This window comes from Pituophis catenifer, unplaced genomic scaffold (assembly GCF_029215685.1).
Source record: "Pituophis catenifer annectens isolate HBS135680 unplaced genomic scaffold, rPitCat1.0.hap2 SCAF_10, whole genome shotgun sequence".
NCBI classification, from domain to species: domain Eukaryota; kingdom Metazoa; phylum Chordata; class Lepidosauria; order Squamata; family Colubridae; genus Pituophis; species Pituophis catenifer.
Window position 1 is genome coordinate 3,976,956 of NW_027256890.1, and position 14,537 is coordinate 3,991,492.

The 14,537-nt window shown below is 47.0% G+C and overlaps 1 protein-coding gene across 2 annotated transcripts in view; it reads left to right on the forward strand.

Moving 5' to 3' along the window:
* AACS (acetoacetyl-CoA synthetase) overlaps window positions 1–14,537 on the forward strand; it is a 62,446-nt gene that overhangs the window by 33,857 nt on the left and 14,052 nt on the right. For both annotated transcript variants that reach the window (XM_070951625.1, XM_070951624.1), the window contains exons 10-15: window positions 1,762–1,886; window positions 3,240–3,304; window positions 5,255–5,377; window positions 6,897–7,010; window positions 8,674–8,799; window positions 12,788–12,857. In XM_070951625.1, the coding sequence (XP_070807726.1) occupies window positions 1,762–1,886; window positions 3,240–3,304; window positions 5,255–5,377; window positions 6,897–7,010; window positions 8,674–8,799; window positions 12,788–12,857 (623 nt within the window). The remainder of the gene's footprint in view (window positions 1–1,761; window positions 1,887–3,239; window positions 3,305–5,254; window positions 5,378–6,896; window positions 7,011–8,673; window positions 8,800–12,787; window positions 12,858–14,537) is intronic.

The window sequence follows — 14,537 nt, forward strand, 5'->3', positions numbered from 1 at the left end:
TTTTTTCCAAAGTCTCAACATCTTTTTGGTGACCAAATTGGTTGTAGTATTCCAGGTGGGGTCTTACTAGGGTTTTGTAAAGCACTTAAGACCACAATTGGGACTGGAATGTCTGACACTAAGCAGTGTGTTCATTAAGTGAGCCATGCCGAATTGTATGATTTTTTTTTTTTGCCACGGTCCTTAAATGAATCACTGCGGTCACTAAGGTGAACCATGCCGTTGTTAAGCAAATTCTGTTTCTCCTCTTGACTTTGTTGGTAGTCCAAATGGCCACCATGTGCCCTCCGGATGCTGCGACGGTCGTAAGTATGTGAACAGTTGCCAGATGCCTGAATTTTTTGAACCTGTGACTGCAGGGACACTTTTAATTGTCGTAAGTGCGAGGACGGGTCGCAAATCCCTTTTTTCAGCGCGCTTGTCATTTCAAACGGTCACTAAATGAACTGGTTGTAAGTTGAAGACAGTAATGTGGATATTTTAAAAAACGTGCAGGTAGTCCTTGACTTAAGAACTGTTCATTTAGTGACCACTCAAAGCTACAACACGATGAAAAAAGGGACTTATGACCGTTTTTATACTTGCCGCATCCCCGCGGTCATGTGATCAGAATTCAGAATGCTTGGCAACTGGCATGTACTTAGGACTGTTGCAGTGTCCTGGAGTCACACGATCCCTTTTTGCGACCTTCTGACCAGCGAAGTCAGTGGGGAAGCCCGATTCACTCAACAACTGTGTGACTAACAACTGCAACGGTTCATTTAACAACGGGGGTGACAAAAATGCGACAAAACTCACTTAACAAACAGTTGCTTAGTGACAAAAATTTGGGGCTCAATTGCGGTTGTAAGTCAAGGACTACCGGGAATGACCGTCTCCCCCTCGCCCATAAGCCGATCCAAGTTTTTTGGAGCACATTTTAACCCCTAAAATTCTCAGCTCATCTGCCTGTATAGATAATAGTGTGGAAGTTCTCTAGAGCAAGGGCGTCAAACTCAAGACCCGGGGGCTGAATCCGGCTCACGGGGTGCTTAGATCTGGCCCACGGGGCCACCTTGGAAACAGCACAGGACTGGCTCGCAGTGCCTCTGCCAGCGAAAATGGAGCTCAGTCCTCCCAAGCTCCATTTTCACTGGCAGAGGGATGCAGGAGGCGGTGGCAGCCGAAAACGGAGCTCGGGCGCCTGTTTTCACTGACACAGGGATGCAGGAGGCCGTGGCAGCCGAAAGCAGAACTCAGAAGCCCATTTTCACTGGCAGAGCTCTCGGGCCACCACAGGCGCCTCCGACACGAGTGAAGTCGAGCTGGCCATGTCCCCTGCCCCCCCCCCCCCCCGAGGTCAAACACAACCCTGATGCAGCCCTCAATGAAATCGAGTTTGACTCCCCTGCTCTAGAGGATATTTCTGGAATATTCAGGTGGCTGGTTCTTCTGCCTGGGGGCGGGACGGGGGGGGGGGGTGGATACTGTTTTGCAAGAGACTTGGGAAATTACATCACGCTTAGCGCCTGAGCCGTAGGTTGCGCTTGGCTGACGGCGCCTCGCTTTGCGTGGGGTGTCTCGGAGATGTGCAAAAAACACGTCTTCGCAGGTCTAAAAACAGACGGAAAAGCAACAGCTTTTTCTACCTAATCTACATTGGGACGCTTGGCAACCGGCTTGTACTTACGTCGTTTGAGGTGTCCCGGGGTCATGTCATCCCCTTTTATGACCTTCTGAGAAGCTGCTCGGCGTAAGTTAATTGTCCTCTTTCCACCCTAGACCGGTTGGATGATGTGGAACTGGCTGGTGTCTGCTCTCGCGGTGGGGGCCTCGGTGGTCCTGTACGACGGCTCCCCCTTGGTTCCTTCTCCCAACGTCTTGTGGGACTTGGTGGATCGATTAGGGTATGTAAACCATCAGCCCCAACTTGGCTAAGCGTCTTCAGAGGGACCCTGGTGCGTTTTCAGAGGGTTCGGCTTCTCAGCGTATTGATAAATGAGGTTGATGAGGCTTCAGAAGAAGACAAGGAAGTCCTCCTAGATCAGTGTTGGTGAAGCTTTTTGGCATCGAGTGCCAAAACGGGAGTGCGCACATGCGCGTGCTCATGGGAGCACCAGAAACTGGAAGAGTGGCTGCGTGGTGCACATGCGCGGGAGTACCGGAAACTGGAAGTGCAGCTCCCTGGCGCACATGCATGGGAGCACCAGAAACCAGAAGTGCAGCTCCCTGGCGCGCATGCACGGTAGCACTGGAAAACTGGAAGAGGAGCTCCCTGGTGCACATGCACAGGAGCTCCAAAAACCGGAAGAGCAGCTCCCTGGCACGCATGCACGGGAATACCGGAAACCAGAAGAGCAGCTCCCTGTCATGTATGCGTGGGAGTTCCAGAAACCAGAAAAGCAGCTCTCTGGCCCACATGCGTGGGAGTGCCAGAAACCGGAAGAGGAGGTCCCAGTTTCCGGTGCGTTCGAAGCTGGCCAGCACACACGTGTACACCAGAAACCAGCACATGCTGCGGAGCTGCTCTTCCAGTTTCTGGCACTCCCACGCGCATGAAGTTCAGCTGCCTGGCGCACATGTGTGCGTGCTGGAACCCGAAAGAGCGACGGACAACGGCTGGCATGCTTGGAGAGATGGCTCTGCATGCCACTTCCAGCACGTATGCCATAAGTTCACCATCACGGTCCTAGATAAGATCTAGGACAGGGGTGGGCAACTGTGGCCCTTTTACAACTTGTGGACTTCAACTCCCAGAATGTCTCAGGAATTCTGGGAGTTGAAGTCCACAGGTTGTAAAAGGGCCACAGTTGCCCACCCCTGATCTAGGAGAAGATCTGTTGCTCAGCTGGATTCTCAGTTTTGAGTAGTAGCTTTGAGAAGCAGAATCAGACTTCCTTTTTGAGGGATTTGAACCTTCCTTGATTTGTTGCACATTGACCCAAGTTTTTCTACGTGGGGGTCACGTGTCCTGCTTTAGATCCAGGGCCCGTTCCCCCATATAAGAAGCCACTTTTTGTGGTCAAGAGGAATTCTCTGTGTAGCTTGTAGAGGTTTGGAAAAGTGGGAGGACCATCTGAAGTGGTGGGACACCTTGATGGGAGAAAACAGGTTTTTCGAACTTCTTAATATTCCATGAAAATGTTCCCCTCTGCGAATCCTTCACTTGGCAGTAGAAATTAATTTCCCGAGAATTCCTTGAAGAAACTCACATCTGAGGTTATCAATCATAAACAAGGATTGTTCTTCTCTGGCTACAGAATTACCATCCTTGGGACGGGGGCCAAGTGGTTGGCAGTGCTGGAAGAGAAGAACCTGAAGCCGTGTAAGTATTAAGGCACCAGTTGGGGTTTTGCATCACACAAAACGGTGGTTTGTTCAACCGTGGTTTGGCTGAATTCACACGTGGCCCATAACCACCGAAGTAACCACCATGTTATGGGCAAAGTAACTGAACCCGATCACGCTTTTCTTGTTTCCCTTTAATTTTGGAGCCTACCGTAATTTTTCGGACTATAAGATGCTGCTAAATTTAGAAGAGGAAAACAACAACAAAAAGTTTTCTTCCTCCTTTTTTTGGGGCCTTTCTCGGGCCCTTTTCCAGTCTTTTTTCAGCCTGTTTTCAAGGCTTTTTTTTTGGTCCATTTTCGAGGCTTTTTTCAACCTGTTTTGGGGGGATTTTTTCGGCTTGTTTTCAAGGCTCTTTTTGGCCCATTTTTTTGGCTTTTTTCGGCCCGTTTTGGGGGCTTTTTTCAGCCCATTTTCAAGGCGCTTTTTGGCCCATTTTCAAGGCTTTATTTGGCCCGTTTTCAAGGCTTTTTTTTGCCCGTTTTCAAGGCTTTTTTGGCCTGTTTTTCCCAAAAAGGGCCAAAAAAAAGAAAAAGCTGAAAAAACAGGCCGAAAAAAAGCCCTGAAAACAGCCCCTCCCCCCAAAAAAACCAAAACTCTGAAAAAGGCCCGAAAACAGGGTGTACAGAGGCCAAAAAATGGCTGGCGGGTGGGCAGGGCTTCAGCAATATTTGGTCTATAAGACGCACAGACATTTTCTCCTCCTTTTGGGAGACAAAAAAGTGCGACTTATAGTCCGAAAAATACGGTCGTTCTCTCCTGACTATCTCTCATTCCATCCCGTAATATATTCCCAAAGAGTTGCTACCTTATCACAAGCCAGGATGAATAGAAAACCAATCAGCAAGTCTCAAGATGCCGAGACATGTACTTAAACATGAGCTCTGGCTTTTGACATGGTTTGAAGCTTGAAGTTGGTTGACTTGACGTGGTGGAATGTCGTGGCTACGTTCCCACCATCTTGTAAGTCATTGATTGAAACACTTGCTGGGACCCCTTGAAGAGGTGGTGGGACATTTTGAGTAAAAACACCACCAACTGAGCTTCTTTTGAAATGCTTTGGGCAAGAAACATCTCGTGTTCCTTTAGTTTACTGGCCTGAGTTTAGAATTTTCCCCCATGGTGGTGGTGTGGCCCATCAGCGGCCGGTGCAGCTGGTGGCTGATTCAGACAGCGAGGAGGCTGGTGTGGTGCTGCGCCAGCAGCCTGTGCAGCTGGCACTCGAGTCGGACAATGAGGAGGCTGGAGAAGATGTGGTGCCAGAGGCAGGGATTCAGCCAGGGCCTTCAGAACTCCAGAAGCTCCCATAAGTGAAGAGGAAGAAGAGGAGGAGCCTCTTCTCGATGCATGGGCGCGCAGAGCTGCCAAAAGGCAGGAGTGGCTCTTCAGGAGGAGGTCTCCTCGAGAGTAAGGCTTGGGGCTAATTGGCCACTCCCCTAGCCTATTTAAGGAAGGATGACGACTGATGCAATTTGCAGGGAACAACTTGAGTTCATTCTCCTTCGCGTCTGGATTCTCTGCAAATTGCTTCTGGGCTTTCTGCCAACCTTAGTAAGATTGTGATTACTTTATCTTTGGTTTCTTGTAGGCTGTTAAGAAAGTTTATTAACAGCCTTTGTTTTGAAACAGACTGAGTTATTTTAGTAAATTTAAGTTTTGTATAGACTTTGTGTGTGCTGCGTTCTTTGGGGTCCGTAGCTGGGGCAGAACAGGTGGTTGGTTCTACTTCGCCTGGTTAAATCTGGGAGTCCATCAAAAGTCTTTGACTTCAACACTTGGAAGTCCCAGCTGTGATCAGGCCAGATCGGCCCCACCACAACTGGTTGTAAGGGAGATAGTATTCTGTTCTCCAAGCTTCACAACACTGTTGAAATGGAAGGGAGGGTCGGTGGACCTGAATTTACATCTTTGGTGTTTTCTTCTCAAGGTGAAACCCACAACCTTCAAACCCTCCACACCATCTTGTCCACCGGGTCGCCCCTCAAGCCTCAAAGTTATGAGTACGTCTACAAGCACATCAAGAGCAGTGTCCTCCTGGGCTCCATTTCAGGTACCGAAAAGCTGCGTGCGAGACTCGTGCAGGTATAAGTGAGGAGGACAAGGGACACTGCTCATCGTCATAGCCACGCTATCTTGCCTGCTTTGTTTTCACCTAAATTTAGCTCGACCATTGTCTTTCATCGGTTGGTTGATTAGACTGATAGTCTGCCTCTTAATTTTGACCCACAAACTGAAGTAGGTCAGGCTAGGAGTGAGCGGCCTCTGGAGAGACCAGTGCAACATCTGAAGATGGTTAGTTGACACTTGCAAGCTTAGGTGGCTAAGATAATTCATTACTCCCTGAATCTGTGCTTCAACTCATGGGCAGCACGAAACTCAAGTTATCGGAGATCTTTCCAGGGTTTGGGTGATTGTGATTGGCCCAAAGTCACTTTGTAGGGAACCAGGGTATCTCCCTAGGCAGGACAGCCCCTTCCCAGCGGTGGGATTCAGCCGGTTTGTTAAATTGCTGCCTGCCCCTGCCTCTTCCCTCCCCACCCCTTCCGGGAATCCCCACACGCCCCATTTTGGCTCCCAGGTAAGTGCAGGGAGGCCTAGGTCCAAAATGGGGCGGGGGTGCGGCCCCCACCCCCCCACCCCCGTAGCCCATTTTCACTTCCAGGAGGCTGCAGAGAGCCCTTCTAGGCCCATTTTTGCTCCCAGGCGGGTACAGGAGGCCGAGGGCTGCCTGTCACACCTCCTGGCCATGCCTACCATGGCCACGCCCACCCAGCCGGTCATTAGGGCAGAGAACCGGTTGTTAAATTATTTGAATCCCATCACTGCACCTTCCCTATTAGTCCACCCTAGCTGTTTGGCTGAGAGAGATGAGGTATCCCAAAGTCACCGTGAACTTCTGTGTTTGAAGATGAACTAGAATCTGGATGTCTCCACCCTTAATCCAACATCCACCGCGTCACATTGGCTATGATGAGGTTCTGGGTGAGCCTTGAATCCACCTTGAGTCTAATTAAGTGTCGAGCTTTCTAACTGGACGATCTCAACTGGACAAGCCACTAGAGACAAGGACTGTCAGGGTAATGATGATTTAAAGCTGACCCAGCCGCTGTAAGGCAATAAACCGAGATGATAACTGAGGATGAGTCAGCAGGGTTATTGCCCCTTTAAGAAGCTATCTATATAAGGGAGGCCATTAGAGGGCGTCTCCCTCTCTCCTTGTGTATCACTCTGTTGTGTTCTATCTGCATTGTAGCTCTCCGTGTAGAGTTGAAGATTGCTTGCTTGCCTGGTATGTGCCTACCACGTGTCTGTCTGTATATAGACGTCTTGTATATAAACCACTGTTTGTAATGACAAAACCTCTCTGTCCTGTATTTTACTCCTGGGTTGTCTCAAAATAGTAGTCACGCTGTAAACACTCTGATAAGGTATTAGAGCTAGCTATGACTTATGGGCAAACTGGAATCATCTCTAGATGTTTCGTCCACCATTTGCTTCTTAAACATAGGAACCTTGACCCTTTGGTGAGCTGCCCTGACAAGATTTTATCTCTCTCTCTCTGATTTTAGGAGGCACCGATATAGTGTCCTGTTTTATGGGTCATAATGTAACCATCCCAGTTTACAAAGGCGAGATCCAGGCGCGGAATCTTGCAATGGCGGTAGAAGCGTGGAATGAGCAAGGTAGGCCTGTTAGACCCACCTCACCTTCCTGGATGGTTCTCTATGATGGTTTCTTCCAAATCAGAGCAGTGAAAGTGGAACAAAATTATTAGGATCATCTAAGGATCATTACTCAAATTGGGAATTTTTTCCTGTCCTCTCCTATCCAGGTGGAGAAGGCTTGCCCACAGGAGCTGGACCTATTTGATGGCCTTCAGCTCTTCTCTTCTTGGATATTTTCTTGTAGACGTTTCATGACCCAGATAGGTGACATCATCAGTGCTAGAAGGGAGTGGGGATTTGCTCTCTGCTTTATACCCCAATACAATAGCCCAATCAAGCAACTACCAACTTGCTAAACAAAAGTCTAATCAAGGGACCACCAAGAAGAAAACAACACTCCCATCAATACTAACAGGACAAGCCAGTTGTCTTTAAATAGAAAGCAAACCCTTCTCCCTTCTAGCACTGATGATGTTACATAGTTGGGTCATGAAACCACCAAACTGCAAGAAAACCACCAAACTCAGAGTACCAAGGATCCCACAGTTCTTCTCCTCCTCCTCTCCCTCCCCCTTTTGTCCATTCCAGAAACTCCATTCCCTTCTAGCACTGATGATGTTAGTGTTGTGGTCCGCCAACAGCCTGCGGAGCTGGCAACGGAGTCGGACAGTGAGGAGGCTGGGGAGGAACATGGGCCAGTCCTGGAGTCTGGGGAAGGCCTGGACGAGGGCTCTGCGTCGGAGGCAGAAATGGGGCCTGGGCCATCTGGGAGTGATGCGCGGACTCCGGAACCCCCAGAGTCGGACAGCAGAGAGGCAGAGGAACAGGAGGAGCCTGTTCCTAGTGCACGCGTTCGCAGAGCTGCCAGAAGGCAAGAGCAGCTAAAGCAAAAGGGATGACTCGGGAGTAAGGTCAGGAGATGATTGGCCCCTCCCATAAGGTTTAAAAGAGAAACAAAGGCACTTAGGCTTTTTGCAAGAAAGCAACGTTGCTAACTCTGTTTCCAGTCGGCATACCTTGTTTGTATCTGAACTTTGTGGGGCTTTGCCAAATAAAAGGCCTTTGGCAGGGTGTCAAAGAAGATAAAGGTTGGTGATTATCCCAAAGGACTTTTTCCAAAGGTCTTGTTTTGCAAGTAATTGGGACTCAGCTAGGAATGAATGTAATTCTCAGCTGTCAGGTTTGTTTGGGACTAATTGTTTATTGTAATGACTCAGTAAGCCTAGATCACAACAGTTACGTAGTTGGGTCATGAAACGTTTACAAGAAAACCACCAAACTCAGAGCCAAGGATCCCACAGTTCTCCTCCTCCTCCCCCTTTTCTCCATTCCAGAAACTCCATTCCCTTCTAGCACTGATGATGTTACATAGTTGGGTCATGAAACATCTGCAAGACCACCACCAAACTCAGAGAGCACCAAAGACCATACAGTTCTCCAACCAATGAGCTACAAATATTCCCTTTCTATTGGGTCACCTAAATTGGTAAATTGGATTGATGAGGAGCAGGAATCCACGCCAAGGAAGTGACCTCTGCTATTGTCAGCCGAGAAACGAAATCAGGTGTCCCATCAGCAGAGCTGCCATTAAGCCCTGTGCAAACAGTTAAGCAAGACTTAAACCAGGAGGGAGGAAAATAAACCTTTGATTTGATTTTTTTTCCCTTTCTTTCTCAACCAGGGGAGCCTGTTTGGGGAGAAAGCGGTGAGCTGGTTTGCACCAAACCTATGCCTTGCCAACCCACACATTTTTGGAACGATGAAAACGGCAACAAATACCGAAAGGCGTATTTTTCCAGATTTTCAGGTATGTGGTGAGCGAGCCGTGCCCTTCAAGCTGAAGACTCCCAAAGGTCCTTATTTTTTTCAGGAGGCAACTGGATTTCCTTGTTTTTTTTTTTTTTTTCTTTTGAAGACGTTTTGCTTCTCATCCAAAAGACGCTTCTTCAGCTCTGACTTGGATGGTGGGGAATGGAAGGATTTATACTCCTTGCAGACAGCTGGTCCTTTGCATCCTTTGAGAGGGTCCTTGAGGCCACTTGGAGGTTTATCTGTGTCCTCAGGGTCATTAGAGTAGTGCTAATTGTTCCTGTAGTCTCCAATTTTTTTCTCTCTGGAAATCCATTCCTACTCCCACACCATTCCAAGGGTCTTCATCCCAAATTGCATAGCTAAAAGTCTGTAGAGATTCTCAGTCATTCAGGTCATGGTTGTCCCAAAGGGGCTTCTTCAGGAGGCAACTGGACTTCCTTGTTTTTTCTTTGAAGACCTTTCACTTCTCATCCAAGAAGCTTCTTCAGCTCTGACTTGGACGGTGAGGAATGGAAGGATTCATCTCTAGACAGCTGAACATTGCAGCCTGCAGGAACCAGGAGCACCAGTCAAGTGACCCTGAGGACACAGAGAAACCTCCAAGTGGCCTCAGCGACCCTCTAAAAGGATGCAAACAACCATCTGTCTGCAAGGAGTATAAATCCTTCCCTTCCCCACCATCCATGTCAGAGCGGAAGAAGCTTCTTGGATGAGAAGTGAAACATCTTCAAAAGAAAAAGCAAGAAAGTCCAGCTGCCTCCTGAAAAAATAAGGACCTTTGGGACAACCATGACCTGGAGGACTGAGAATATCTGCAGACCTTCAAGTGGAGACTGTGTTTGCTTACGTGTGTGTGTTTGCTTTCCGTCCTTCCTAGTCCCTTTACAGTAAATGAATATTTAAACACACCCATCAAGAATCGGACCAATATTTGCCTAAGGAATTGCCACTCTGATAGGGCTGGCCTCTGGATCCTTGCCTCTATTTGACTTTCTGATTTCCTTTTGCTCTGCCGGCGAAAGATGGAAAATGGTTTTGTGTGTCATTCTTTTCCCTTTTTAAAACACCTTTTCCGGCTTCTGAAACGAGCTGGTTTCCAACCGGGTTATATTTCACTAATATAAATTCTTTGTAGAATTGAACAAAATCACTAGGAAATTGGTTTGGGGAGGGAAAAAACCCAGAATTTTGCTAAAAACGTTGCAGGACAATAGAAGCAGAGGAGGCTTTGGACTCCCAGCATGGGAAATCTACCTGTTCTGTCCCCGTCCCACACACGCACCCCCACAGACGGCCCAGAGTTAATAAGCCACACGACAAAGTATTTGAAGATAAAGCTGGCAGCAACCCAGTGGCTAGCTGCCAATTCAGACTTTACTCACACAAAACAAAGATTAGACTGCAAGCATTCCGATAAAGCAGGCAAAGTTTCAGCAATACAAGGATTAGTCCAAATGCAGTCCAATAAAGCAGGCAAAGCCCAGTAACACAGAGATCATGGATTATTTCTAGTTTTTGCTTGTCACAAACTGAACCGGCCACCACACCCACATTTATACCCTGTGGGGTGTGGTCCAGTGACTCAGCTAATCTCTGGCACGCCTTCCCCTCTGCTGCGCACGCTTCTCCCTGCGCCGCTGTCGAGGATCCAGCCAGCACTTATCTCCTTCGTCGCTGTCCACCTGTGGCTGCAGGGACGTGCTTGGCTCTGGGCCTATCTCTTGGCCTTCGGTGTCCACTGGAGGCATTGCCAGAGAGGAGGGTCCTGGAGAGGGAGGCCTTGCCAACTCCTCTCCTTCACTCTCAGAGTCTGCATCTGTCGATAGCCCAAGCTCAGGCAACAGAGCCACAACACTACCATAAAGTGGCCAATTTAGTCTGGATAAAGGAATGGATTACTTTAGAAAATAAAAGAATTTTGACGGTAGAAGGGCACGACTTACAGAGAGGCTGGCATGCATATTTATGGGACAAGGAAAAGGGGAGAAAATCATACTTCCACAGACACAGGCTACGGGATACACTATTACAAATGTGGAAGGAAATTGGGCTAAAACAACACAAGAAGATTCCAAATTGGCTTTCAGTAATGGAGGCCATGATATAACCCAATGCCCTAGCAATAGATAAAATGTACAGGTACAAGGATATTTTAGATAGTTGCGGAAACCTCAAAAACAAATGAATCACTCAAAGAACAGGGCATCTACATTGTCAACTCAACTGATCCATTTGGGGGTACACTGTTATAATTTTAAACTGTTTTTAATAGGGTTGCTGATTTTAATTTTATTTCATTGTGATTTGTATTGGAATTTGTCATTTTGTAAGCCGCCTTGAGTCTTCAGGGAGAAAGGCGGCATATAAATCGTAATAATAATAGTAGTAGTAGTAGTAGTAGTAGTAGTAATAATAATAATAATAATAATAATAATAATAATAATAATAATAATAATAATAATAATTGACTGGTGGCCATATCTACAGATCAAATCTAGGTATCAAAAAGATAAGGAGGAATTTGGTATAGAGACGGGATCAAACAGATTTGACAAATTATTGACGGGCACAGAAAGTAAAATTTCACAATGCAAAAAAGAGAGAGACTGACAGCTTCCAAGGCTGTCCTGGTGTCGCCCGTCAGATATCACAACTCTCCTCTTTAGTCTCGTCTGGCACGCACAACCCCGAGCTGCGATGTTGTCACACCTCTGTTTGCAAACCTCTGAGAGGCAAGAGTGGGGGGCTCATGTGGAGGGGAGGCCCAGATTTTTCTGATGACATCGTCAACACAACTCTCCTCTTTAAGTCTCTGCTGACCTAGAATAGAGGTCAGGAGAGGAGGTCACTAAGAGGAGGCCTTGGAGGTCTTCGAGGCCAGGCATCTCCAACCGTGGCAACTTTTAAGGCTTGTGGACTTCAACTTTGGAGCTTTGCTGGCTGAGGGATTCTGGGAGTTGAAGTCCACAAGTCTTAAAGTTGCCAAGGTTGGAGACCCCTGTTCTAATCCAAATGATTGTCCAGCCTCTTCTTAAAAACTTCCAATGTTGGAGCACCCACAACTTCTGGAAGAATAGAATAGAGCAGGGGTCTGCAACCTTAAACACTCAAAGAGCCATTTGGACCCGTTTCCCAAAGAAAAGAAAACACCAGGAGCCACAAAACCCTTCCCGTGGCTGACGAATTTCTTGAGCAGCCACAAAACTAGCCTATGTAGTTGAATTAAATGTTCTGTTTTCTTCTGAAACTTTTCTTTTCTGGGATTTATCCAGGGTTGGCGTACCGGGGGTTGAAAAGCTCAATAAATCGCATGCCGGCGGGTGTCGCACATTGGCGGTTGTGATGCGTATTTTGAGCGACGGAGCCACAGCAGAGGGGTGAAAGAGCCACATGCGGCTCCAGAGCCACAGATTGCTGACCCCTGGACTAGATTAGACTAGAGAATAATAGAGAATAGAGCATAGAGAATGGAATGGAATGGAATGGAATGGAATGGAATGGAATAGAATAGAATAGTTGGAAGGGACCTTGAAGGTCTTCTAGTCCACCCCTCTGCTTAGGCAGGAAACCCTACACCACTTCAGACAAATGGTTATCCAATCTCTTCTTAAAAACTTCCAGTGTTGGAGCATTCATAACTTCTGCAGGCAAGTTGTTCCACTGATTAATTGTTCTAACTGTCAGGAAATTTCTCCTTAGTTCTAATTTGCTTCTCTCCTTGATTAGTTTCCACCCATTGCTTCTTGGCCTGCCTTCAGGTGCTTTGGAGAATAGCTTGACCCCCTCTTCTTTGTGGCAGCCCCTGAGATATGGGAACACTGCTATCCTGTCTCCCCTAGTCCTTCTTTTCATCAAACTAGACAATCCACAACCCAAATATGCAACTCTTCAAAAGGCTGCAAGACGGCGACGTGGTAGCAGTTTTAAAAAACATGTTTTTGTGGGGATTTGATTAACCACTTTGTGGGTTCTTTCCTGGACAGGTGTTTGGGCCCACGGAGACTACTGCAAAATTAACCCCCAGACGGGTGGGATCATCATGTTAGGCCGCAGGTGAGCTTGTCACTAAGAGGTGACCCATTGGGAAAAACATCTGTTTGGATCCTGATTGGCTGACGATGGGTGGAAGGAAGGATGAAAAGGACCAGGGATCCATCGTAGAGTGGAGACAGGAGTCCTTCTCTGCCCACAGAAATTTCCAGGTTTAATTCCTGGCAATTTGGGGTTGGGGGAAAAAAAAAAGATTGAATTGCAAGTTGGGATAGCGTGGCCGGAGGAGATCTATAGATCCTTCTCTTTCTTTGATCTGCTTTCCATTTTTGGAATGAAACTTGGAATAACTAGAGAATGTCTAGAAGAAGGCTGCTAAATATCTGAAATAACCAGAGAAAGCTGCTAAAAGCCCTCTCCAAAGTAGGAGCTTGCTCGTGCAAGGTAGTCCTTGACTTAGAACAGTTCGTTTAGCGACCGTTCGAAGTTACAACGGCACTGGAAAAAGTGACTTATTACCCTTTTTCACACTTAACCATTGTGCCACTGTGGTGCAGTGGTTAGAGTGCAGTACTCGAATCTCACCAGGCTTGAGGTTGACCCTTCCTTCCTTCCTTCCTTCCTTCCTTCCTTCCTTCCTTCCTTCCTTCCTTCCTTCCTTCCTTCCTCCCTCCCTCCCTCCCTCCCTCCCTCCCTCCCTCCCTCCCTCCCTTCCAAAATCAGACCATGATTCAGAAATAACCCAAACAAACAACATTCTGACTAATTTGCATCTCATGCAAAAGTATGTAAAGACCTGTGTTCTGACAGATGAGCGCACGGACGATGTCTCCTCGAATGGGGACGACACGTTTGCAACCAAATCGCCAAAGCTCGGAACTCAGAGCAACAACATAACTACCAACCCAAGCTACTGATATTCCAAAGACATTTCAAAGAAATCCTTCCGTAAGGATTAGGGGCTTGGCGTGGGGGCACATTTAACCCGATGAGCTGGAAGAGGGGAGGAGGTTAAGCTGTAGCACATAGTTTTGATTTCCTTGAAAACCCGGTAATCCAAATGAAGATATTCATGGAAACTGGGTGGGTGGGTGGGTCTGTCTGTCTGTCTGTCTATCATAGTTTTATTTATTTATTTATGTATTAGTTCGATTTATATGCCGCTCTTCTCCGGAGACTCAGGGCGGCTTACAATGCGTTAAGCAATAGCCTTCATACTTTTGTATATACCTGCTTAGTAGGGCTTTTGGGGCCCCCCTAAGCGGTGTTCTTTTATATACAAAGTCAGCTTATTGCCCCCACAATCCGAGTCCTCATTTTACCTACCTCGGAAGGATGGAAGGCTGAGTCAACCTTGAGCCTGATGAGATTCAAACTCGCAGTAATTGCAGGCAGCTGGCAGCTAAGTGCTACTTTAACAGCAGTTTAGTCTGCTGCGCCACCAAGGCTCTTGATAGTTTTTTTGATAGTCTTGTATATTCATATCTTATGTCTATATATGTCTGTTTGTCTATATAATCTTTTATATCTATCTATCTATCTATCTATCTATCTATCTATCTATCTATCTATCTCATCTGTCTATCTCAACATCTATCATTGTCTATCTATCTCATCTGTCTATCATCTATCTATCCTCATCTATCTATCTATCATCTATATCAATCTATCATCTATCATCTAAATCTATCTCATCTATCTAACATCGTCTATCTATCATTGTCTATCATCTGTCTATCTTCT